Consider the following 25,818-nt stretch of genomic DNA (forward strand, 5'->3'; position numbering starts at 1 on the left):
TTTTAACACTATCCTGTTTAGATAATTCTTTGAATAAATAAGTTTAAATTTTAATCGAGTGTACAATATCATTCAAAACCAAGTTTCCGATTAAACAATCATTCAGTCATTATCAATGAAACTACATCCAACATATATATTCTTGATGTAATTAATTAATGTATTCGAAACAGATAACGGTAAACAAAATATTCTTATACTGATTTTAAAATATTACACTTTACACACAAAAAACAGAAAGACCAAGATAATTGTCAATTTTCAGTCGAAGCGATTACATATACATATGTTCTAATAACAATAATCACTATCCTTGAACCGTGCACTCTAAATCCATCTCGATCATTTGGGCAATGGGTCAACGATAAATCTTAATAAGTAGCGATACACGTTGATTAATGGAGCAGCACTGTTAGATATAATAATTCGATCTTTGAAAACCATCGACGCACATAAAGACCACTTTCATCCAGCAAGTTCACGCAACGAGTCTACCGATAGAGAAGTCCCTGACTATTCAAGAATTCATTATGCAAATTCAATTACAAGTCTAATAATACGCCCAAGATACTTCTCAATGATTGACGTAGTCGTACGTGGATCGTTGAAATCGGCACGGGCGCGATCAAGAATAACCAAATCGATTATCATTTCACTTTCTACGGAGCCGCGTTACGCTGCATGCAAATGCGATCCTCCTAGCGAGTTGCTTACGCTTCCCTCGCGATTTACGTCTGCGGTGGCTCGTTGGTAGTCGTTCTTGGTATATCGGCTTATTATATGAGCGACGTACATCATCGCCTGACTTTCTGATCGAGTTTGCTGGCTAATAGCAGGAAACAGTGACCTTCTATGTAGACAGTGGTGTTTCGTACCGTGGCCAGTAAACGTGTCCGATTCTGTCGACGGATACCGGTAGTCTATGGCCTCTTGTCGATCGTTTCGTCGCGACGAGCCACTCGGCACCAACCAATTCGCGATAGAAGTAAAAAGAACAAAAATTGTCTCGCTTGAAGACCGATCAACGAGATTTCTTTCAGAGGCAATTGAATTATTCTCACTTGTTTATCGAAAGTCACCGTAACGCGAAATCAAGATGGTTGTCGTTGAATTCGTTCGCGAAAAAATATACTCGAAACACGCCAGCGAGGTACACCTTTGACGAAAAACCTCTTCGACTCTTTACCAATAATGAACAGCTTGCATGTAACAGCAGATGCCTGTCTCTCACGGTGGTTCGAACAAACCATGTAATTTTGAATTTTAGTGCCTCGGATTAATGTAATTTCTTCGGCAAGCTTTGATATTCTAGTCATTGGAAGGTGGAGATCGAAGCGAGGTGGGATGAGGTAAGTGTGTCTCCTTTAATTTTCCTTAATGAAACGGTAGAGTTCGCCTTTAGTTTTGCTCGGAGTTTCGCGTGTTCGAAGAGTTCGCGGATATAAAAATTCACCGAAATAACGTTCAATCGAAGTTCAATCAATCTTGAACATCGGTATTATCGTAACGATGTTCTATATAATTTTCAAGTTTTATCGATTCTTATTATTCTTGTATACGTTTCTTTTTTTGTCGTTCGAACTATCGTGGATATAGAAATGAGTTTTATTTAGCACAAAGTTCTTTGTATACTTGCAAGTAGATCGATATTAAAATACGTATTCTTGTTTATGTAGTCTTTAAAAATCGCGCGTCAAAAACTTCACGCGGAAATCTCACCACCGATATTAATCTCTTTTTAAAAATAAAGAAACCGTGTCTAAAGAAGGGCATTCTTACTTTTTGTCGAAGAGGAATCTTACGTCATGGTACGCAGTTATTAGAATCGGGTGTACGTACAGTCTGACGCAGAAATATTTGGATATGATTTTCATCTTGATTACAAAGACAATTACGCGGTGTCTGGTGATCGTTTCTAATCGAGGAGGAATATAAATCGAGGCGAAAAGTATCGAAAAAATATAGAAAATGTACATTCGTCCCTAACTAGTTTGTAAAAATGAAAAAAGAACTTCCACCCTCGAGTCGTTTGAACGATAAACAGCAAATGGAAGAGCATAAGCCTATCGTTTGCATCGCAAGAATATTGAAAGCGTTTAGTAAATATCTTTATCATACGGGAAGCTGGAGTGTTCGGTGTAATTTTAATAGCAGTCGCGTGGGACTGAAACGGGACTGAAATTTCGATTTTCCACGGATATTAACGTCGTAGGAACGGGGAAAGGATTTCGATTAACGTCAAAGTTTGTCCTGGGAATGGGTTCGATCGGGCGGTTGGGGCTAAGTCGCGTGTACGTCGCGCATCCACGAGATTCGTGTCCGCGCACGGTTTCCTTCGGGATTGATCCCGAGTATGCGCCACAGCTGGCTGTTTGTATGTTCACACATAGGAAAATAGCTGGTTAACGTGAAAGTGCTTCTGTTGTGTGGAGGTGGACTCGTTCCAACACCTGCTGCATCTCCCCTGAATCTCTCGTCGCGTCTACGTCACGTGGATCAGCCGACGGTTCGTATAACAGAATACTACGAGATGAATCGCGATGAAAGACCGACCAGAGTCACCTTTCAACGGTGCGAATCTATTTTTCGTGTCACGATACGTATATACGGCTGGCAAATGTTTCGTAACTTCGAGTATCGGTAATCCTGTGTACACGTGCTGCAGGTTCCCTACGGGTTAAGGAAAAGCGGAGGGAGGTTTTGTCTCCTTTTACGGTGACGAACGATCATTTTTGTTTTCACAGTCGTGGATATGCAAATATGGGTAGAAAATATTTGCGACGGATACACGGTGAACAATATAAATGTAATAAACACGAATATAGCCGTTATTGTAGGATTTGAATTATTAATTCTTTAGGAAGAAGGGGATGCTTTTACGAAGGAGAGGAACTCTTTTGAGTTACGGATAGGAAAACTTTTGGAAGGAATTTTTGAAACGGATGGCAGGGTGAATAATATTAATGTAATAAACGCGGATGTAGTTGCCATTGTAGGGTTTGAATTATTAATTCTTTGGGGGACACTGGTGTGCTTTTATGGAAGCGAAGAATTAACAAACGTTAAAAGGAGTCTTTGGAGTGGATACCGTGGTGAATAATATTATAAATATAATAAGTGTAGATATAAGCGTGGAGAATAATAGACGTTACAAAGATAATAAGTAGAGATTTAATTGTAATTATAACTTTTTCAATATTTTTTGCAACGGAAAACTTATACGTAAAGGTATACCGAAATAAAATGCGCAGTTTCGATAAAAGAGGTGGTCTCTCTCTTAAAATCGAAAAGTAACAGCAACGAAATACGCCATAGTTTGCAAAGTTTCGTTAAAATTAGCGACTAATAGGTAAACAGCCTTGTTCCCTTGCGATTGAGTAAAGTTATGTCAAACAACAAACCATCGTGTTATATTGCCATTAATTTGTCTAATTTTCTGTAAGGAAGAATTTCAATATTACATAATCGCGTAAACAAATATAATAAATCGCGGTAGAATCATTTTCCTGTTAAAACAATTCGTTATTAAAAATCAATATCGGTAGTATTAGAAAATTAGGGGCGTTCTGTTCCAGTTAACGGGAACAACATAATTTTTCAATCGCCCTTTCGAAACCACTTCGTAAATTATAGATGCTACGGAAAGTAGAACGTTTCCCATTGCGTCCACATGGCACACGCTCATCCAGAAACAGCAGTCCTCCTACCCTATTGGACTTAATATCAATTTAGAGCACAATACAGGGAGTATTTCGATGTCGTCTAATTTGCTTGAACGTTCATTAAGTATACCAGGACAATTATAACCGTATTCAGTAATGACGAGGACGCACGAGTTGGTCAAATGGTTGCAACACGTGTCCTTAAGGGTTTTATTAGTGGCAGGACATGCTAAATTGCGAGCTTCAAGAAAATTAAGAAGGAAGAAAAGGAACAAAGAACAAAAGGGCAGATAAAGAGCATTTTACTTTAAGGCCACTGGGGTGAATATTTCAATACAATATTGTACGAAATAGTAGAAATAGTTATCTAACAGGAACGCAATTTTGTGATAGGTTATTAGTGGAAAAAAACCAAACCAATAAGCTACTCTATACTATAAACGATTGCTACTCTATTGTATTTTCTGTTCCATCAAATCCATATACGAAAAGTGTATACACATATACATATGTACGATGACAGATTTTGAATTTCGAAGTTCAGATAAATACAAAATTGAGAATGTGTAAAGGGTATGATGATAAATAATAAGATATCTTTTTGCTGTTCAAATTCGCTCTAAACGGAACATTTCTGAAAACATTAATGCGAATATTCCGAATATATGATGGATAATGTTTTAGCTAATTACTGTAATACCAAAAGAGTTAATTTCGAGGTTCTTACGATAGAAAAGAGTTTAGCGACAAAAGCTACAATGTACACGAAGAATTCCCAGGGATTAATTACTTGTTCTCACAATGGAGGTCACAACTACTACGTAGTTGGTATTGTACAGGGGAGACAGATGCTACTAGTTTGTTTCAAACTCTTATTTAAAGAAACTTCCATATGAGAAAAGTTACCTTTTAATGCTTCGTTTCGAAATATCTTGTAATTCGTTTGTTTCGCAAAATTGCATCTCGAATGGAGGCACTTTTATAAAACACTTGCCAAACACACATTCTATAATAAATGACTAATTACACGAAAAGTGGCAAATAATATTTTCATTTAAATAAAGAATGACAAACTGTAAATAAGATTTTAGTAAAATGATTATTTGAATAAAATGTTTACCGATACGAATGTATGGCAACATTTTTTCTCGTTGGAAGAATCGGTATTAGAAATGATCTTCTCAATGTTCTGGTTTTCGGTGTCTTTAGGGAACGAACGCATTATAAATGATGAATTTTTAAAAGCTCGTTAATATTGTCACGAGTCTCCGATTTTCTGTTCTCAATCGTGGAATATTATCGCAAGGAAAGTTACCATGAACGCAACACGAATTTTTTATCGTAAGTCGCGGGGATCGTTTTCTTCGTTATTCTCGGTGCGTCAGGATTCGCTGCAAGTAGAAGCGCAACGTTTTTAAAATACATCACGTTACCACGACTTTTCGTTCTTTCTCCAATTCTGGAATAATGTTCCCCCGACCTGACCCATTAAACTTCGGACGCAACGCAAATCTTTTGCTGGAAAGTTTTCATAACCAAGAACGTTTTCACGAAAATTAAGAAAAATCATTAACACGGTCGAGATTTTCAAATCTCAATTTCGAAATAATTTCATTGTATAAATTTGCGTACGAAAGTTTTGCAACGGAAAGTTTTCATCTCACAATCCGTAGAAGGTTTTTCTCGTTATTCTCAATATTTGCGTTAACGTTCTCCGGAAGTGTCGCGAAACGTACAAATAATCGTTGACATCATTATACTCATATCATAAAAAATAATCTCATATCATATAAAACATATCTCAGTTTTTCGTCAAATTCGAAATAACGCAAACATTGTTGCAAATTGATCGATCTCGTACGGAATACGTGGGTGTTCTCTGAAAGCAGAGTCGGGCATTATTGGAACAAAATTGTTTTGAAATTGTTTTAAATTGTAAAAATGCAACATAGATTCCCTTAAAATACGTATCACATATATTTATCGCGCGAATACTACAAAAACATGCCACATCGTACGATATACGCAAATACGCGATACATTGCGCACAAATCGTGATACACTCGGCACAAAAATACTACACACTTAGCGTGTACCTATGTTACGCATGCACGCCAACACCCGCGCGCACGGTGAATTTTGCCGTTTAGACAACGAACGAAGATGAATATTTTCCCATCCGCGACGCTCGAATATTCTTTATTTCATCCGAGTAAACTTTCATTCGGAAAAAGATTGATTTCCGAATAAACTGTTACTTATCGCTCGGATTCAAATATGTCCCGATACCGCCTAGAAGCGACGATTCCCGATCTCGTTTTTCGTTTCCGGAGCGATGTTACCGCGATACGAACACAAAACACGCGCACGGATGTCAAGGTTTCGTAAAAACGCGGCGAAACGTCCGAGGAATCATCGATTATCGTCACGATCCTGAGGTTTCTTCAATTCCGGAGCGATGTTACCGCAATACGAACAGAAAACGCGCGCTCGCGGATGTCAAGGTTTTTTTAAAAACGTCGATTATAGTCGTCGCGATTTCGAATTTTCTTCCCTCGACGAAACATTGAGTTTTCGTCGCGAGTACGAGCGTATCCCCCCCCCCCCCACCTCTCTAACAACCCTCTCCACTCCATTCCTACCAACCCTTTCCCCACAGGTTGTTCTCGGATGCAACGGCGTCGTTCCCCGGAAGCGGCGCGATATTTCCGAAAATCACTGACATCGGCGACTCCTGACGTCGCTGTAAACGGCTGCTCCGGGCGTCCAAGGAAAGAACGAAGGGAGGGATGGATCACGGCAGGGCACGGGGGATGAGCAGGATTAGACGGAAAAAGAGGGAGATCCTGGTCGTCCGACTATTCCGTACACGGCACTGCCCCGCAGGACACGTGATTCGACGCTTTCGCGAAATGTGTAACGCGGTGCTCTAACACACGGGGCTTCCCTACACGGCCTGTCTGTTCGCCTCGAGGCGTCATCGAGATTTTCCTGGCGTTCCCGAGGACTCGTTTTCCCCGTGCGCGTGAGCGCGCACCGGTGCGTCCATCCGGCCGGCAGCTTCCGCAACGAGTGACGCAAGTGAAGTGACATTGCTCGGTAACGTTGGACGAATCGTTCTGGAAGTCCGCTCTTAATCGGTAATTATTCATCATTACTGCCGAAAGAGGGTAACCGAATTCATACTATGTTCCGCGCCGAACGTGGCGGCCTACACACGAGTCGCGTACACACGTTTCGGAAACCTCGATAGAGATTCTCGTTTCCGCGCGTGAATTCCTCGCGGAACTGTACCTATCGCATATTTATCGTATCCGTATCGTTCTTTCGACAAAGATGGATAATATTGTTCTCCGGGTAAAAGCTGCTAGCAACGGAGAAAAGAGTCGAACGAAAATTAAAGTTTTGATCGTAGAAATCTTTTACAACGAACGGAAGTTAAAATTTGGATCGTAGAAATATTTCACGACGAACGGGAATTAGAATTTTTATCGTAGAAATATTGTCCAACGAACGAAAATCAGAATTTGGATAGTAGAAATATTTTACGATATAAAATTACAATTGTGCAAACCAGAGTAAACGTAATTTAATACAAATAATTAAACACTCCGAATTACAATTATCGTAATAGATTATTAAACTTGTTATAATTACTGTTTTGATATATATTTTTTAAACACATCGCTCGGATGGTTGAAACCAACAAAAGTTTCCAATTAAAAATTGAATACATTATTCGAAAACTTCTGTATACTTGTTGAATATTTTTAGCGCAAGTTAAATGTACAACAGTTTTCCCTCCTTTTTCTTACAAAAGGGATCCTTTGTTAAAGGCCAAAGATTTTTTAACAGGATTTGGAAGTGTTAGCAAGCTAGTGACTTTAAATATATTTCAAATAAATAAAAGTTCCGATTACTATGAGAATTATTTCGATATCTTTTGTACGTGGTCGACGTATGTTGCTGGAATACATTTATGATGTGAACTTGAAAATACCAAGTATTCAAGACATGCTTTATCGTTATTGTATGTGATTCAAAAACATAAATACAAAGCGAGCGAAATTTTATGGCAGAGCATTCATCAAGTAACCGGAGCATCCTGGAATTGCAGATTTACCGCGAAAAACTTTGAAGAAGATGAAATTCATGAATGAAAAATGAAAAAAGAACCTCTCAAGTAAAATATCGACTTTGTGGCACAATATAATATTAACTTTTATGAATTTTTAGAAAATAATTAATTTAACGCATTGGTAAAGGATTAATCCGCCAACTATAAAACAAGCGTTTTATATTCTTAAGTCATGTTTAATGAAGTTGTCTCGATTTAGTTTCATATAATTGAAATTTTATAACAGAGCTTAATTTTAAAGCTTTCGCTTAGAATAGGAAAATACAAACTTGATCTTTGTACGATACATTGATCTTCGGATAAACTTAAATAAGAAAAATTACGTTTATTTGAGAAAACCAGAAAGGTCTAAAATGTGTGCATTTTGCTAGGAAATGTACCGTCAAAACTGTTCGAAATAATTCTCGTTCAAATATTTGGTTTTACTCTTGCGACGATTATTTTTTTTTTAAGTTCATTAACAGTGTTTGGTGGTAGTTATTATTAATATACTTGAAGTATATTAAGAATCGGTAAGCTAATTGTTCTAATTTTTAATTGATTATTTAGTAAAACAGGTTGAGTTCGTGCAACTGTTAAACCGAATGAAATTAAAATAGTAGAATTTAATAAAGGAATATCGTAAGAATTAAATATAGTAATTACTATATTTTCTGGTAGAATTCTTCAAATTTCAATATTAGGTGAAACGGATCTATAAAAATGTGCCGAGAAGAACAAAGTAAAAATATATATTCTTAAATAATAAATATAATTACATCAAATTTTATCAATTTAAGTACACTTAAAGTGTGGCGCATCGACTCACAATCAGATCTGCTAGATAAATTCTTGGGTAAGGTTTATCTAGCATATCCTGCCTTAAATTGCCATTCACCTCTTGGTCCCTTTTAATTATCTCATCTCTCCAAGTCGTTTCGCGAATAATTCCCACAGGTAAGAATAAAATTCGAAAACTAAAATCAGGTCCAATGGACACGTATGGCATACCGAGGAGTAATCGTTCGGACGTCGATGATCTCGGCGATGGTCATCTAGTGGCAGAAATTTGAAACGAGGAAAGGAAGGTTGGAATTTAATTTAAGATCAGTGAAAGAACAGAGCCGTCGGTAGAGTATGTTTCTGAATAGTTTCTTCGAATATGCAAATGTTTCGAGATCGTTGTTTCTTCCGAAATGAGCGAAACATGGCGGACAGCGCGTTTCACGATTCCTCGGTCTATTCGCGGTTACCAGTTTCTCGAAATCCTCGAAGCCATCGAATGGTGGTTTCGGTGATCGAACTGGCCGCTCGAAACAGTGTTCGTTAGAGCAAAATCATTAATCCAGGGGGGGAGGGGGTATTTATTTCAGGATATTTTTCTAGTGACTCCACGGTCGTCCGCCTAGCCGATCGTATAAATAGAAGTTGCAGATGCGGCCGCGAGATATGTGTGCTTCCGAATGCACCGATCGTTAGAAATTTACCGCGAAAGAGAGAGAAACCGAGGGAAGGTGCACCGATGGTATTACGAAATTCGTGTGACCACCGTTGTACTGCGACAATGCAGTAATTTCATCCGGAAACGCGTACGAAACGTGAGTGCGACTGTTTTTCATTTTTCTTTCTTCAGTCGTCGATCGGTTTCTGTTCGGTGTTGGTGATACCGCGCGTCGCGTCGCATCGCATCGCGTCCCGTCGTGTCGCGTCGCGTCGCGTCGCTCACGATTTTAGGACCGATTTCGTTGAACTCAAGTGGAGTGATTCGATTCCTTTAACACTAGAACTACCGACGGTGAACGTATTACTATTTGTACAGGACCACGTACGTATCTTCGAAGTTAGATGGGGAAAAGAGAAAATTAATTTACGCGTACCATTAGTTGCCTATTTTGATAACTCTCCACGAATATTGTAGACAAAGAGAACCGGTAATAATTAGTTCATTTTAAAAAGAAGTTCGAAACAGGTGAAATTTACCCCTTTGGCAGTTCTAGTGTTAAAATCGAAACGTCGATCTACACTCGGGACGAAACGAGCGGTACACAAATATCGTCGTAGATCACGCAAAGTCCCCCGAATTACGAAAAATTATGAAAATCGCGTCGCGTCCACTTGGATCGTTCGAATCTCGGTACGATTTGCATCATCGCCTCAGAGAATGTCTATTCCTACGTTCGATGGTTCTTCGACGACGAAATGAATTCGAATCGTAATAATTTGGTGTGCAATTGACAATGTACGGGGTTCGCGCGTAATAACGGTACAAAAGCAGAAACGTACAGTGCTAACATTGGAAACCAAATACGAGACAATTTGTAAGTTTATCGAATTAACGAGAATACACTGCTCTTGAGAAATTTGCCATTATTGGCATTAATTTGTGGATCGGGTTGGCTGACCGATCATTTTAAGCAGCTTTAGATCGATCGTGAACTTACGATGTTAAATATATGGAGAAAAGATCGATGCATAGTTCTTTTTAAATACGCACGTATACGTGACACCTGCGAATGTATATTATACCTACACACGTCATAAAATTATAGTACTTTTAAAGATCGTATACACGTATTGCATAGGATAACTTTCAACAATTACTCGAAGGACTCGAGGAACAGTTGGAAAATCGAAACATCGATACATGGTCTTTGAACACTGAGATACGAATTGTTGATAAATTTACGAATTCGAACATTTTAGGACGGTAAACGATTTCGATATAAATAAATGTTTTTCTCTCGTATTAGTTTTTTAGCTTTTTTTTTATATTTTCGAAACAACGTTCTGAGGTTGGTTTTTGAATGTCGTACGTAATTCGAGTACGGAAAAATTTGTAGGATACGTATGGAAATAATATAAACGATTCGAAACAATATTTTTCATTGTATTCGACGATGCAGCTAAATGCACGAAATGAAATTAAACTAGTTAACGTATTCTGGTATACTGTTCATCCCCTATAGAGATATACCCCCGAATGTTCTAAGCCCCCGTATAACGATTAATCACCATTTGTACTAATACGAGCCAATTAACTCGAATACAAATGACTAAAGGTAATTGATTATTTATTAACATCGCCCTTGCGGAATATAGGGAACATTTACGGTCATTTGGATAAAAATGCTACCGTAATTTACCGAATGTATTGCGAAGCTTTTAATTTTGCCTTTTCGATCTTCGTCTTTCTTTTCACAGATTCAAAATTTGTTACTAAAATTGATTAAAAGTTGGTCGAGTGTTTCAAACGATACACCGAATTTGATAAATAAAATCGCACTTTACAAATCGTTTGATCAATGGTGTAATAATAAAAGTCATTATGGAAGGATATTTATATTTACATTGTATATTTAATTTATACAATGTCGATGATAAAATATACCGGTCGTAACTTCTAAACGGATTTTTTTTATAATTTTTCCAATTAGAAAAATTCTTTTCGCGTGTAAACACCTTGTAACGCGATCCAGTGACAATAGATCGAAGAACACCATATTGGTTGCGAGAAAAAGACTCCTCGAAGTCGGTTGGAAAAGCGAGCTCACAAAGCAGGACTCCCGTTTTTCATCCGTGGGCCGAATCTAGCCGCGTATATCCATCGGTGAAGGTGCACACGTGAGCGAAATTGTGAACGGTCTAATAATAACCTGCGCACTTACTTATATGGACGCTTGATTTTAATTCAGGCAAAAACGTCGGCAAGACCTCGTCCTTTTGGTGCGCGGGGTCAGTGATCATCATAACCAAAAAACGCGACGAGCATCTGAAAGCGGTCAAAATCGCTCCGCGAGTCCACACGTAACGCTCGGGAAAGATCGTTCCACGCGAACTCCTTGATCTTGAGTTATTTTCGTCGGTTATGGTAAAGACGCTTCGCGTCGCCGATGAGACAGTACATACGATCCGGAATAAATCGTGACCAGTATCGCGTGTCGTTTTCAAGTACAAATAGCCGACGAAGCGTTTCGAAAAATCAGAATGGACGACTAGACTGGTCCTTAACTGTAGAGGTTGAGATCTTTTCTCGAGTTTTTTCATCGCTCGAGCCGCAAATCCGTGACATTGGGCGAAAAAAATTATTCGTAAAATATTTGTAATTGATCGAGCATTGGGAACTTGTGCTGTATTTTGATCAAAGTTTTGAAATTTTATCGATTTCGTATGTCGATCTCCAGCGCAACTTCACACTACTATTATAGAAGAATGACGAATATTTATGCGCGATTTTGTACTTTTAATTTATATTACATATTTAAATCTTAACTAATATAGTTTTTGTTCTACAGTGTAATTTGTTAATAGTTATTACCTAATCGTTCAGATATGTCAGTTAATAAAGTACATACATATGTATATATGTGCTACTTGATTATGCACTGTGCCCTGAGCAATTAAAGATAGTAGATGAAGATAATTTACCAACAAGAATTACCATAAATCGTTGTATCGTTAATGGAGACCTCACGATAAAGTTTAATCTATCTCAAATATGCATCGTTGAATCGTTTTATAAGTTTGTAGTGGTTGCGAAATTCGATTTCCAGGTCAAAATGAAGTAAACGCAAATTTAATTGCAGGTCAAAATGAATTTCTTTTCGAGAAATCGTCACCAGTTACCTTAAATATAGGTAAAGGACAATGATAGAAAATTATTAAAATCTAAGTTTGTCCGGCAGCTAAAATATTGTATGTCTAAGTATAATTTTGGATGTCTAGATCTAAGTGTCTGTAAGTATAATTTTGTATGTCTAGATCTTGTAAAAGCACAGTATTATATCCTGCAAATGATGGAAATTTTTGATTTAAAATGAGCGTATATTTTAAAACGAATGCAAGGAATATGAAAATTCAAACATTATTTTATCGCTAATAGTCGACATATATGTCTTACGTGAAAAACAGATATTAAAAATATTAATTAGCAACCACAAAAGTATTTATTCAAAGAATTATATGTTATGACTTATGTACTAACGGAATAGAACTTCTTTAATGTATTATGTTATAAATTCTCTTCTGTTTGGAGCGATAACAAACAATCAGTCCTTAGTAAACGAATATGATACTTCCGTGAATGGTCGCTTTGACTTGTTTGCATTTCAAGACAGAGTACTCTTAGCCAGAAATGAAATACTTACATATATAGTACGATAAGGAAATTGTTTTCGACTCTCTTTTCGTCTTTAAACAAACTATACGAGTAGTTGGAAAGATTTATATAACTTGAAAAATATATGTATGGGAATAGTATTGTTAGAAAGTGTGCGTTGTACCGTTTCATCGTTTTAGTTTTTAGTTTAAATAGTTTTGCCGGGCAAACTCAGATTTTAATCATTTTCTACTATTGTACTTTTATTTTCAACATCTTGTATTTTGATACGACAAACAATCGCTGGGGTTTATTGTTGAAATAATTAACAAATATTGAATTTCTAAAACTGTTGTCTTTAAAATTTTATCAATTCTGAGGCAGAAAGGTAATACACAATTAGTATCTATTTTGTTAATATTCTATATCGATTGATTAATTTGTAGTACAATAAAACTCTTTTCTTAAGAATTTAAAATTCCAACTTCTGAGTTCATCTTTGTTCTGAGTATCTGTTGCTTTCTGCACACGATGCACCAAGTATTTTAAGAAGATTAAGTTAACGGATTTGAAATGTAAAACATTTCGAAAATAAATCAAACGCTCTGTGCTCATATCTGACAACCGTTTCATTCTAATTCCATGCTGCATCATTATACACATACAAACAGGTAAAATATTACAAACTTTATGTCATCAATTTTGTGGATTCCATTCGTGTAGAAATTTGCGCTCTGAAATTTCTAAATTTTCGATGATTTAAACAATTTTTTAAAGATTACTACAAGTGTACAATAATATCTACAGTCAATTGCAAAAGCTGCATATATAATAAATGGATTGCACAATTAAGGACAATATGAGTTTCGATAATTCAATATGTATTAACTTGTTTTTCAGTTAAAGTAAAAAATATTAAAAAATAGTAATATTTACTAAACATATTTGTGAAAAAAGATATAAATGAATATTTTGTTGGTTCTGCTTCTCAATCGCACAGTTTTTTAGCTTTCATGTTAATTCAGAAGTAATTCAGTTACAAAATGTAAGGAAATTTACATATAATATTATTCATCACGAGTAAACACATCTTTTTGAAAACTTTGGTGTCTCAGGCACACGTCTGAAGCGCGTTTGATAAACATTTTAAAGTACTATAGATGCTATTTAACAATATTGTCAGTTGTCGACGAAAGTGCGTATATTTAATAGCTAATAATTCTGTAATTAATTCGAATACACAAAGTTAAATTCGTTATTTTACTTTATTTAAATTCGACGAACACGGTTCAATGAATGTTTCTTTGTTACGACAGGAAGCGAGAGAAAATTATCAAAGATGTACGGCCTAATACTAGAAAACATGTCCGAGTACATACGACAGGTCTACGGAGAAGATAGATGGGAAGAGATTCGACGACAAGCATCGGTGGATCAACCTAGTTTTAGCGTTCATCAGGTTTACCCTGAGAACCTTATACCGAGATTAGCGAAGAAAGCTATTCAGGTAAGTATCGCGTTTAATCAATTTTCATTCTGTACGTATTGTACATCTTCAAGAGTATCGCAATTACAAATGTTCTGTTTCATAGTTTATTCTCGAGTTTATTGTTGAATTTGATGTTTTCTTTTTTCTGTATTTCCATTAATAATTACGTAAACCGTTTAAAACAAACATGGGATTACATTTGCCAACAAATCGCGTTAGAAGACACTCGTAATGTGAAACGAACTCATAACATTTACTTTGAATAATTAAATATTTTATTTCGAAAGGCTATCGAGTCTATCAGAATGTTATAATTAAGTGTAATTTTGAATAGACTTTTAATAGACTTTAATAATGATTTAATAAATTATTAAATACGTTTTATGATTCTTGTAAGATATTAGGGTACTTTGATTAAACGTAAATTAAGATCTAACATTCACTCGAAATAAACTTATTTTGATTTTCTTAATATATTGTGAGAAAATTCAATTTTCAATAAAATTTTTAACGAAAGCCTCATAAACAGTTTTGACAGTTTTTCTAAGTACAGCCCAAAATCGTTTAAAGGTAAAAGAGTTAATGTAATATTTTTTAACGAATGTCTAATTTATATGGTATATTTGAGATTTTAAACTATCCAAATTGAAATAAAAAAGAATGGTACAAACGATCCAATTAAATAAAGAAAAGGATCAATCGTTCGAATAAATTATGATGGTTGCAAATTGAGTAAGTTACGATTAAGTTGAGGAATGTAATGTAATCTAATACTATCCTTGGACACAGTATACGGTATTAACGTGTACATAGGTTCTAGATAGATATATTTATAAATAAGAGAAGTAAATTGTTACAAGTAAGATACTCGATGATAATCGTAGACATGTTAATCTATACTAACCTGTAACCCGAAACAAGTGAACAAAAAATTGCGGAATTATGGAGATGCTTTTCAAATTGAAGTCTGACTAGAATGATAATTTTTTAGGGAACGAGAAAAACCTGCATTACATGCTGTACGAATGCGCGCAAAAAATTGTTTCGAATTTAAAATCAGTTTGTAAATATACTGAAATAGAATTTCCACTTCTGAATATTTCTATCCGTTAAAATGAAAAAGGGAACCATCTCCGAATTTACGGTTTTTCTCAGCAATAAGCAGGTTTTGAGACAATTGTACCAATTATATATAACATTCGCTTAGAAGAAGCGAACTTTACTTCATTTCGATTCTTCGAAATATTGACGTTGAAATTTACGATTTTAGAAAATTTAATTCAACGTTTAAAATCATACGAACAACAATCGCGAAAAGTGGTCGGTACATTGAGTACAATCGTTCATCTTGTGCTTGTACGTTGTATCGCGAACACACTTGTTAGGTACACCTGTTCTCATTCGATTGAATACATCCTTCGCTCATATCGCAGGTACTTGGCATAACGGAGAAAGAATTTTTCGATCAGATGGGTGTACACTTCGTAGGATTCGTTGGCCAGTACGGTTACGATCGTGTGCTTTCAGTACTTGGACGTCACGTAAGAGATTTCCTTAATGGATTGGACAATTTACACGAATATCTCAAGTTTTCCTACCCGAGGATGAGAGCACCTTCGTTTATTTGCGAGAACGAAACGCGGCAAGGTAAACAATTGTTTAAGAATTTGCTTCGCGTTTAGTCGTAATTCTGTTTTATTAACGTATAAGAATCAATTTCCAGTTGAACGGAAATTGAAATTTTCTACCGAAATTAAATTATTCTATATTATTGTCTCGTATTCGTTGATACTTTAAAATCATACTCTATACGTAGTGTATTCTCACCAGTATACAATACACGGGACCAATTCGAATATACTTTCATTTCCTTCTATTTCAGGCTTGACTCTTCATTACAGGAGCAAACGACGTGGTTTCGTTTATTACACAATGGGCCAGATAAGAGAAGTGGCTCGTCATTTTTATCACAAGGAATTACAGATCGAGCTTGTGCGCGAGGAGGTCCTTTTCGACACCGTGCACGTCACTTTTCAGCTCACCTTTGATAACAGAGCTTTCACGCAAGCTTCGCTGGCGATGACCCACGAAGAGAAGCATTTGCCCATAGGAGCCTCCGTCTTGTTCGAAATATTCCCTTTTTGTATCGTTTTCGGGTAGGTAGATCGTATTACGAAATCTGTGTTTCTACACAAAAAAGAAAATAAATTTTCTTTTTTTCGTACGGGATTTTATATTCCCGAGTAAAACTTTCCTCCGAGGCGAAAATGTATTTTTATCGAATGTTTGTCTATTACCCGAAAGTACATACATTAAACTATAAATTCTACACGGTTCCGTTAAAAAAATTTTATTTCTGTAAAAGTGATGCCCAATCACTTGGAGCCACTCCATTTGGAGTGCCAATCGAGATTACCAAATCGACATAAAAAAGCAAGGAAGTTTTATAATCTACATTAGTTAAGCATAAATCTTTTTTCTTTTCTGGAAAACTTTTCAGATTATGGTCAAGGAAACCCCAGAGATATAGAGTGAAAATTCACTGTTAAAACGAGAATCAATATGAAAAATCAAAGAATCTATAGAGATATTTTATACATGTATATATGCTTAACGACAACGAGACCAATGCAAATTATAAAATTTCTTTCTTTTTTTTTTATTTCAGATGCTATGACGATTAGATACCATTTCTGTCAGTCCAGATGGAGTGGCTCTACGCGATTGGGCATAACTTTTACACGAATCAAAATTTGTTAATAAAATTCAGTCGATCTGTAATTTAATATACTCTTAGGTAACGAATAAACACTTTATAAAATTAAGATACAATATATTGAAAAACATCCCGATGTTACATCGTATGCTACAATTTGTGTATTTTATCGAACGAAGAATTACCAAAACTCTTCTTTCCTCATTGCATCGCAATTTCGGCCACCCTATAGACAGAAACTACTAAAAAAAAAAAAAAAAAACACACAAAATTGATGCCACGAATTTTGAAGTTTAAGAATGGAAACAAAATAATTTTGAAAATTCGTTTTTTCCGATGGTATTTTCATTCGAGATTATTACGAATGTTTCTCTATAAAATTTAATTCTTCTAATTAGTTATTTGTCATTTCAGGTCAGACATGATCGTAAGGAGTATCGGAAACTCGCTGATGGTAATATTACCCGACCTTGTGGGTAAAAAGATCACGCACTTCTTCGATCTCGTCAGACCACTGATTGCATTCAAGTTTCATTCGGTAAGTTTACCCGTTTGCATTTCGTTCTTGTATTTTACATTCTGTCGTTAATTCCATCGCTCGAAATAATGTCTGGATTGCAGATTTTAAACAGAACGAACAACATCTTCGAATTGGTAACGGTAGATCCGATCCTCACGGAACGGCCATCCGATCGACACGGAAATGAAATTTTATTGAGCGACGGGCTCGATTCAGTGGACGATAGAACTTTAAGATTAAAAGGTATATTTCCACTGCAAGCTATCAAAAAGAACAGCAATGATCTTGACAAACGAAATGTATCCGTAGACCGATTATATTGTAGACATTTATTATGGTCGGATAAAGAATGATCAGAATTCTCAATTTCGTTCCTTTTCTCAGTCGTTTATATACATAAAGGTATAACTATTTTCGAACAACGAAGTCTTGTCAATTTTTTTGAAAGTATACGTCCCTAAAACTTGGAATAGATGCTATTAATAACTTAGTAAGGTCAAACGAATGTTTATAAGAAATGTCGAAAATATTCTTCAGGCCAGATGATATACATGGATAACTGGAAGATGATGATGTACCTTGGTACTCCGGTTATGCCTGACCTGAATGCTTTAATCGCCACGGGCCTCTACATAAATGATCTTTCTATGCATGATTTCAGCAGGTACGGTGCATTTTGTTACATTCTTCGAATAAGCTTTGTAATATAGATATACATATAGTACCTATGTATAATTCAAGCCGTAATTTTTATCGAACGAACAACGGATCAAAAGTTGTTTATCTTATATCTATTATTCGAAATTTTCATCTAGATACAAATTTTGCCTCGATTCGAACAGTTTTGTAGGTACTTTAGAAACGAATCGTTGCACGTTACAGAGACCTGATGCTCGCTGGTACGCAGCAATCGGTAGAACTGAAACTAGCTCTGGACCAGGAGCAACTGAAGAGTAAAAAGTTGGAGGAGTCGATGAGGAAGCTGGACGAAGAAATGAAACGCACAGATGAGCTACTGTATCAGATGATACCGAAACAGGTGGCGGATCGTTTAAGAAACGGAGAGAGTCCGATAGACACGTGCGAGGTAAGCACCTTGGTGCATCTTGCAAGGTTTTCGATATTAGTTTTCTTTTGAATGTTGTCACACATTTTTAACTTCTTTTTCGCGTAGAATCGCTTCCGTCCTATTTGTACACGCTCGTATTACAGACCTCCTACTATAAAAGATGTTTCTGAATTAGGTGGTCACATTTTACGAGTTTAGGAGGTACGTAGAAAAACATGTCTCGTTTGAGAAAAGGTTGGCAACCTCGAATCTTCTTAGTACATCCACCGAAGTAAAACGAATGGTACAACGTGACATCTTTCTTGAAATCGTGTCTCAATCGTAGCTTACATTTATCGTATTTTGTTAGATGTTTGGACATGTTAACGTACCGTAATTAATTTAACGTGTTATCGTTTTCCACCGTGGACTGTTTCAGATGTTTGACAGCGTTTCAATTTTATTCTCGGACGTAGTTACGTTCACGGAAATCTGCAGCAGGATCACACCGATGGAAGTCGTGTCCATGCTAAACGCTATGTATTCCCTTTTCGACACATTAACCGAAAGAAACCGGGTGTATAAGGTATTCTTAGGTAGTAAGAGTTAGAATTTATTTGTCCTCACAATTATACACTTATTTTCGTTAGAAAGCAGCGCATAAATTCGTTCACAAGAATCGTGTCCTCTCGGAATTACCTATCCGAAACGTTTCAATTATTGTTTATATAGGATATTGGACGTTTCGTTTCTCTTCGTTGTGAATTTCTGAATACGGTTTCTGTGCTTTAGGTTGAAACAATAGGTGACGCCTACATGGTGGTGTCCGGAGCACCGGTGAAAGAGAACGATCATGCGGATCGTGTTTGCGACATGGCACTCGATATGGTCGAAGCGATAACGGATCTAAAAGATCGTTCCACAGGTAGGAGTGCAGGGAAATGTTCTAAACGTGAGTGCAATTATGATTTATCGAGGATTAATTTTCCAGTTACAAACATTTCTCTCGTATTATCCTTCTCGGTAACTCGTTGCGCAGTTTTTAAATAATTCAGAGTAGCTTGCAAACGAATAGCAGAACGATGAATTCTTTCAACGAGCGATTAAAATACAATACGCTATCTTCTTTTACAGGCCTCCATCTTCAAATACGAGTTGGAATTCACAGCGGTGCTGTGGTGGCTGGCATTGTCGGCTTAAAAATGCCACGATATTGTTTGTTCGGCGATTCGGTAAACACGGCATCGCGTATGGAAGCGACGAGCCAGGCGATGCAAATTCACATATCGGAATCGACGCGGGAACTATTGTCGCCCTCGTACAAAGTGAAAGAACGAGGGGAGATAGAGGTGAAGGGTAAAGGTACGAGATATCCGAATCGCTCGTCTATGAAATATTCGCCAGTTTTGTGGCGAATCGTTTAAATCGCAGAAGCGGTACGCAGAAGTAATAATCGGCGAAATAAAAGTAAAAAGTTTATAATACTGGAAAGTATACTAGTTTCTAGTATTTTGGGATTTTTTTTAACAAAAAGGACGATCGACCGCGTACCAAACATAGATGATATATTCCGCAATTCGCGAAAATTGTATACGGAAGTGTCTTAAATGTAATATATAGAATTACTACTTCAACTATTTGCATTTTAGGGACAATGAAAACCTATTGGCTGGAAAAAAGAGAACACAGATCATCGTCGACGAGAGGGATTACCATCCAAGAACCGCCGCAGTGGCACACGCGAAACATCGAGAAGAGAGTTTCAGCGGGAACACCCACCGGTTTCACAGTAGCGACAATGTTCGACAGCCATCATTGTTTAGACACATCTTCTAGACGCGGTTCTAAGATGGCTTCCCCAACACTTCCCGATTCTTCGTTTCTCCCCGAGGAAAGAAGGATCTATTCGCCGATTACGTTTCAGGATGTCGCTCGGAGATCGGTCGCGAATTCGCCAACGAAGAATACCGATTCGAGAGGTAGGCTAACGATTTGTCGTTTTTGTTTTTAACAAAAAAAAAAAAAGAAAGAATAATGAAATCTTTCATATTCAACTAAAAGCTAATCTAAACTTAAAATTTAAGTAAAAACGTTAAGACATTTGTAAACATCAATACGACTATAGCAGAGCTTGAAAAGTGATCACTTTTCGCTGTTAATCATCAGATTCGATGCACCCGTACAATAAATAAATATTTATTTACAGACTGCAGATCGAACTCGATGGGAGCAGTGATCACTAGGAACATGGATATGTTTAGCTCCCTTCTAAACGACACGGAGGAACATTTTAGACAGCACAGGGACAGCTTGTCGCCTCGCGCCGACACTCAATCTGCTGGAATGCACGCGAAGCCGGAAGTAAACGTGAACGCGAGTGGGAGCTCGTTGTCCGAGGAATCTCGCGAGGATAGGGCGTCCTCCGTCGACCAGGATACACCTAAACGACAGAAGGAAGTGTTCTGTAAGAAGGGCAAGAAGTATCACACGACGTTCCACAGCAACATGAGCAACTCGCAGTCGTTGGCGCAACAGGATCAATGTTGCCCTGGCTTCACCATGTCGAAGAGTGGTAAAATGCGTCATCGCAACAACGGTTGCAGCATCGCTTAATAGACACATTCGTAAAGTTTACCATTCGATTTGCCTTCTCGACGAGTCGAGTTACATGACGGTGCCACCGTCGAACAAGGCCGAGCTCGTATTCTCTGCTACCAATCTGATCTCCGCTTCTCGGTTAGTCGAAGATCGATAACGAGATTCATTACGATTATATTCTTGGAACAATCTGTATTTTTGGCCGATAGAGCCTACGTTATCTATAGTTGCAGCTATATTCCGAACATAGGACTAGCATTGTACTCTGCCGAACACGTCAAAAGGGGAACAAAAGAACAAAGCGTCTAGAACCGAGACAGAAACTCGTGGTCGTTCGAGGTTACTGCTCTAGGTACCCACATTCGTAAGCGCAAAATTGAAGGAATGTGCTGTTTATTCCTCAAACACGGAGGAAGACACACCGCGACGCGATTCACGATCGGAGAACCGATCTCGAGCGACCATACTCTTCTGGCTCGTAAGAGTTTCTAGTATTTTGGGATTTTTTCTAACAAAAAGGACGATCGACCGCGCACCGAACATAGATGATATTCTGCAATTCGCGAAAATTGCATTCGGAAGTGTCTTAAATGTAATATATAGAATATAGTCGTCGCGCAAGTTAATCTCAATTCATATATCGATGCGGAAATAAATCGGGTTGTCTGGGAAACGTTTCTCCAGTCTCTCTGCGAATGAAAATTTTTCTTTCACCAAGACGATATTGTAAATAATTTCAAATTAAAAGAACGACGATTCCGTTGCGGATACAAGACTTTCGTGAAATGGAAACATCGCGAATGATCGACAATTAACAAACCGGGCAGCAGGATGAATAGAAATTCAATTTTAGTAATCGATACGATTTCTCGGGTCTAATTGTAAGCTGTGTCCACGTAGAAGATCGTTCGAAAGTTTCGCTAACTTTGAAATTAACCTTATCACGGTGCTATCTAATCATACTCGAGAATTGTGAGTTTTATCGAACACTATCGATATCTGTCTTTATTAAAGTAGTATTCACGTAGTATCATTGTGAAGTTAGATGTATGTATCTTCCGTATGGATACGACTTACACCCAGAATTTTCAAACGTTTACTTTTACGTAGTAAGTTGAGAAATTAAAATTGAAAAATTCAATTTCGTCTAACAATAGATGTTCACTGGGAACAGATATTAATGATCGTTGCGCAATAAAGTACGCGTGCTATGATCCAAGTGTACGTATTATAGCAAATACAATTTTAGAATCGACAATTGGAGAACTATTTGTACAAAATGTTTACGTTTATGTACAAAATGGATGATCAACGGTTCTTTATTTTAAAAATATGTACAATTCGTGCAATAGAGATTTCTCGTGTTTTCTTGACAAATTTATTCGAAACAATGAAGTTGATCTTGAAACGAAGACAATTGTTGCCGATACATTGCGTTTGACAAATTTTTTTGCTTGTACTTTGATTACATTTTAATCTAATAAGAAAAACTGTACTTCATTCTGAACATTTAACTTGGTATAATGTTTATGTTAATCATTGTTGTTTATAGATTTAATCAATATTGCCCGATTTTTCATTCGAAGGTAGTTATTGCGTAATAATTCTCGACTAAGAGAAAAGAAATTGTCGAATATCGCGTTTAATAAATGCGGTTGTTTATTTAATAAATGCGAAAACTTTTTAGAATCACAAGAGAGAATAAATACACTCTCGTTGCTCAAACTGTTTACTGTACAATACTAAAAATATAAAACTCATCCTCTTTTTCAGTACGCTGATGCACTCTGCGAATACTCTGTGTCTTCTTTTATATTGATTTCTCGGGTTTAGAACTGTTACTCTGTGTTTTAATTTAACGGAGAAATAAGATATAAGAAGTAATATATGGGTAATAAACATGTTAAATATTTTGAATATAAGGAGGAAGTATTTCCTAAAGCTCGTATTACGTATATTTTTTAAGCAACACGCTAATCTTTCCTCGTTTACGTATCTTTTAATCGAGTTGGTAGATTTTAAAAGAAATTATTCCGATTTCTCCGAGTGAAATATTTCTTAAATTACGCATGGACCGAAATAAACATATCAAATTATTAGCGAGCGAAATTAGAGAAGACTTTTAAAACTGTAAATTTTAATTTTAACAAATTTTTGTATGTACGAATATTGTATAGTTGAAAGGCAACCGTATTATGTATTATCAATTCTTTTTAACAGTCGTAATTTTCAAGATTTCAAGGCCGCTTTCGGTCTTTCTCCCATCGCATAATTATTATTTTTCGTACCAAATGTTTGCTAGATTTCAAACGAAAGTTTTCGATAATGTGGTATCTTCAGCCGTGTTAAATAATATAGCCTTCAAACGACCATCAAACAAACTCAATCGATGATCGTATCGAAGTTTAATTTATTCTATTGTTAGCGTGCTCGTTGTCTAGATATTCCGTACAATAATGACAAATTAGATCATTGCAATGTGTTCAATAAGAAAAATGTTGTTTAAAAAAACAATTTACTAGTTTCGACAGTGTTCGTCATCGACTTTTCAATGACTATACAACAACAAATATATATGATTTCCGTAGAGTTTAAAACAATTCCGAAAGCAGAAGGGAGAAGTGAATCGAGGTCACTTTGAACATCTCTCACGAATTGAAAAAAAATAATCATAAAACATACCTGCGTTATTAATCCTGAATAAAATGTAATGGAACTGTAACGACAGCAATTTAAATTCGAAATACAATAAATCGGATAAAAGTGATATTTAACACGGTTGAATTTGTTTTAATATTACCTCGAATTTGCGATTTTAAAACCTCAAATCAATTAACATTGAAAACCGCGAGACGCGACTTACGAAGGATTACAAAAGGGAGGGTTCTCTCCTGCGATCGGTGGCTTCCACAGAGACAGAGGTACACCCTCCCTCTGTGTTCGCAACATCTTCCTCTGGAAACGGACGCACCAGAAGAGACGACGATCGACCGTTCGGTTCAGCTACACGGCCAGTCACTTGCTTATGCAACAAGCAGAGGTAGCCGGACTGAGAACCGAGGAAGCGAGCAAAATTAAGCTAAAGATTGAACAATTGCTTGGCAGATCACAGATACCTGTACACGGTGGTCTTAAAACTAACTTAGTCTAAACTTAAAATTAACGTTTCCAGGGAGGATGCGACGAAGCTGTACTCTTCGGTCATCGTTTTCCGATATACTTCGTCAAGGTAGCTAAATTGAATTTATAATGAATGTTGAACGAGTCAAAATACGATAAAATCATTAACACAGTATATGTGGGTTAACGGTTAAATGTAGTCATGCAGTAACAAAGACAATAAACGAAGCAGTGGCAAAAAAATAAACATAGAAAAACAAGTACAAATTTAAATCAGGGAATAAATATAGACATGTCAGAAACAAAAAATTAAACAAAGAATAGAACTAAAAAAAAGATTAGAGAATCATCGCCAGTACCGATTACCAAGAGGGCAACCGGCGTCCATGGCTGTCCGCGGAGTGTCCAGGTATCTAAAATGGTGACATCCGTCCACCTCGAAGGCTCCTGGTGGAATGAAATTTTCGGCTACCGGAGGCTTGTTATATACCAACCACAGGGTGACTTACCATTACTTCGATTGTCTTTGTTAGATCTAATCGAATATTTCAAGAAATCGATGGCCTTTAGCCATTACTTATACTAGAAAATGGTTAATCATTGTTTAAACTATGGACCTTTGACGGTTGTTAATGGTTGTGATAAATAAACATTAAGATATAGCGAAATCTGCGGAGGCAAACGGTTTCGGAGAATGTTTGTTCATTTCCGCGATTGTTATTAATATTTACGCATGTTCCCAACATTAATCAAACAATGTGCATCTTATTTATGCATTACAAATGATTAAGCAACTTTTAGAAATTGATTTTGATCGAGATTCGAAGTAAAAACGTGTTTCGTAAAGTTTTAAAGCTAAAACTGGAAAGTAATAATTGTCTATTTGGTACATTAATTTAACTTTTGTTTAATTCTTATAATTTACACAATACGCCTAGAAGTTGTATTTTTTATTTAAAAGCCCCGAAGTTCAATCAATCGCTTTTCTAGACAGAAAAATTATCTTGATGAACACTTGTGCATCGATAATCGATATGTGTAGCCTTGACAATGTCAGTTGGACCGCAATGAAATATTCCATCGCGAACGAAGAATACTTCAATGAAATTGATGGCTCTTATCCATTACTTACACTAGGATATTGTTAATAATTGTTTAAACTATAGACCTACCGAGGTTGTTAATGATTCTGATAAATAATAATCAAGATATAGCAAAATCTGCGGAGGCGAATGGTTTTCGTGAATGTTTGTTCATTGCCGCGATTGTTGTTGGCATTTTTGCATGTTCCAAATGTTACTGTTACAATATCCGACCTATTTATCCATTATAAATGATTAATTTGCCTAGACATGCTAATAGAAAAGTATAGGTGGCTCCATCTACGGCAAAATGCCCAAGTTTGTCGAGAAATAGTTCGTTTGCGAAGCTCTAGATGGCGAAATAGGTACTA

The 25,818-nt window shown here is 36.6% G+C and overlaps 1 protein-coding gene across 5 annotated transcripts; it reads left to right on the plus strand.

Annotated features, from left to right (window-relative positions):
• Positions 1-1,255: 1,255 nt before the first annotated feature.
• On the plus strand, positions 1,256-24,013 carry Gyc88e (Guanylyl cyclase at 88E). Of its 5 annotated transcripts, none has more exons than XM_076304525.1 (13): positions 1,256-1,349; positions 14,191-14,381; positions 15,797-16,010; positions 16,246-16,519; positions 17,494-17,617; positions 17,701-17,842; positions 18,137-18,263; positions 18,482-18,686; positions 19,087-19,233; positions 19,440-19,599; positions 19,782-20,009; positions 20,297-20,626; positions 20,854-24,013. In XM_076304525.1, the coding sequence occupies exons 2-13, from the start codon at positions 14,214-14,216 to the stop codon at positions 21,258-21,260; spliced, it is 2,526 nt and encodes an 841-aa protein (XP_076160640.1). In that variant the 5' UTR covers positions 1,256-1,349; positions 14,191-14,213; the 3' UTR covers positions 21,261-24,013. The 5 variants fall into 5 exon arrangements, with proteins under 5 accessions (XP_076160640.1, XP_076160638.1, XP_076160639.1 ...); XM_076304523.1 differs by lacking the exon at positions 1,256-1,349 and adding an exon at positions 2,366-2,506; XM_076304524.1 differs by lacking the exon at positions 1,256-1,349 and adding an exon at positions 6,281-6,802.
• Positions 24,014-25,818: the final 1,805 nt, after the last annotated feature.

The sequence above is a fragment of the Ptiloglossa arizonensis genome, chromosome 2 (genome assembly GCF_051014685.1).
Source record: "Ptiloglossa arizonensis isolate GNS036 chromosome 2, iyPtiAriz1_principal, whole genome shotgun sequence".
Classification (NCBI taxonomy): Eukaryota; Metazoa; Arthropoda; class Insecta; order Hymenoptera; family Colletidae; genus Ptiloglossa; species Ptiloglossa arizonensis.

Excerpts from the sequence above, each read along its gene's own strand:
- Gyc88e (XM_076304525.1), top strand. The coding sequence starts at position 14,214 with ATGTACGGCCTAATACTAGAAAACATGTCCGAGTACATACGACAGGTC. Across the intron at positions 16,520-17,493 it reads CCTTTTTGTATCGTTTTCGG|GTCAGACATGATCGTAAGGA; the intron begins GTAGGTAGATCG and ends TTGTCATTTCAG. Across the intron at positions 19,600-19,781 it reads TGCAGGGAAATGTTCTAAAC|GCCTCCATCTTCAAATACGA; the intron begins GTGAGTGCAATT and ends CTTCTTTTACAG.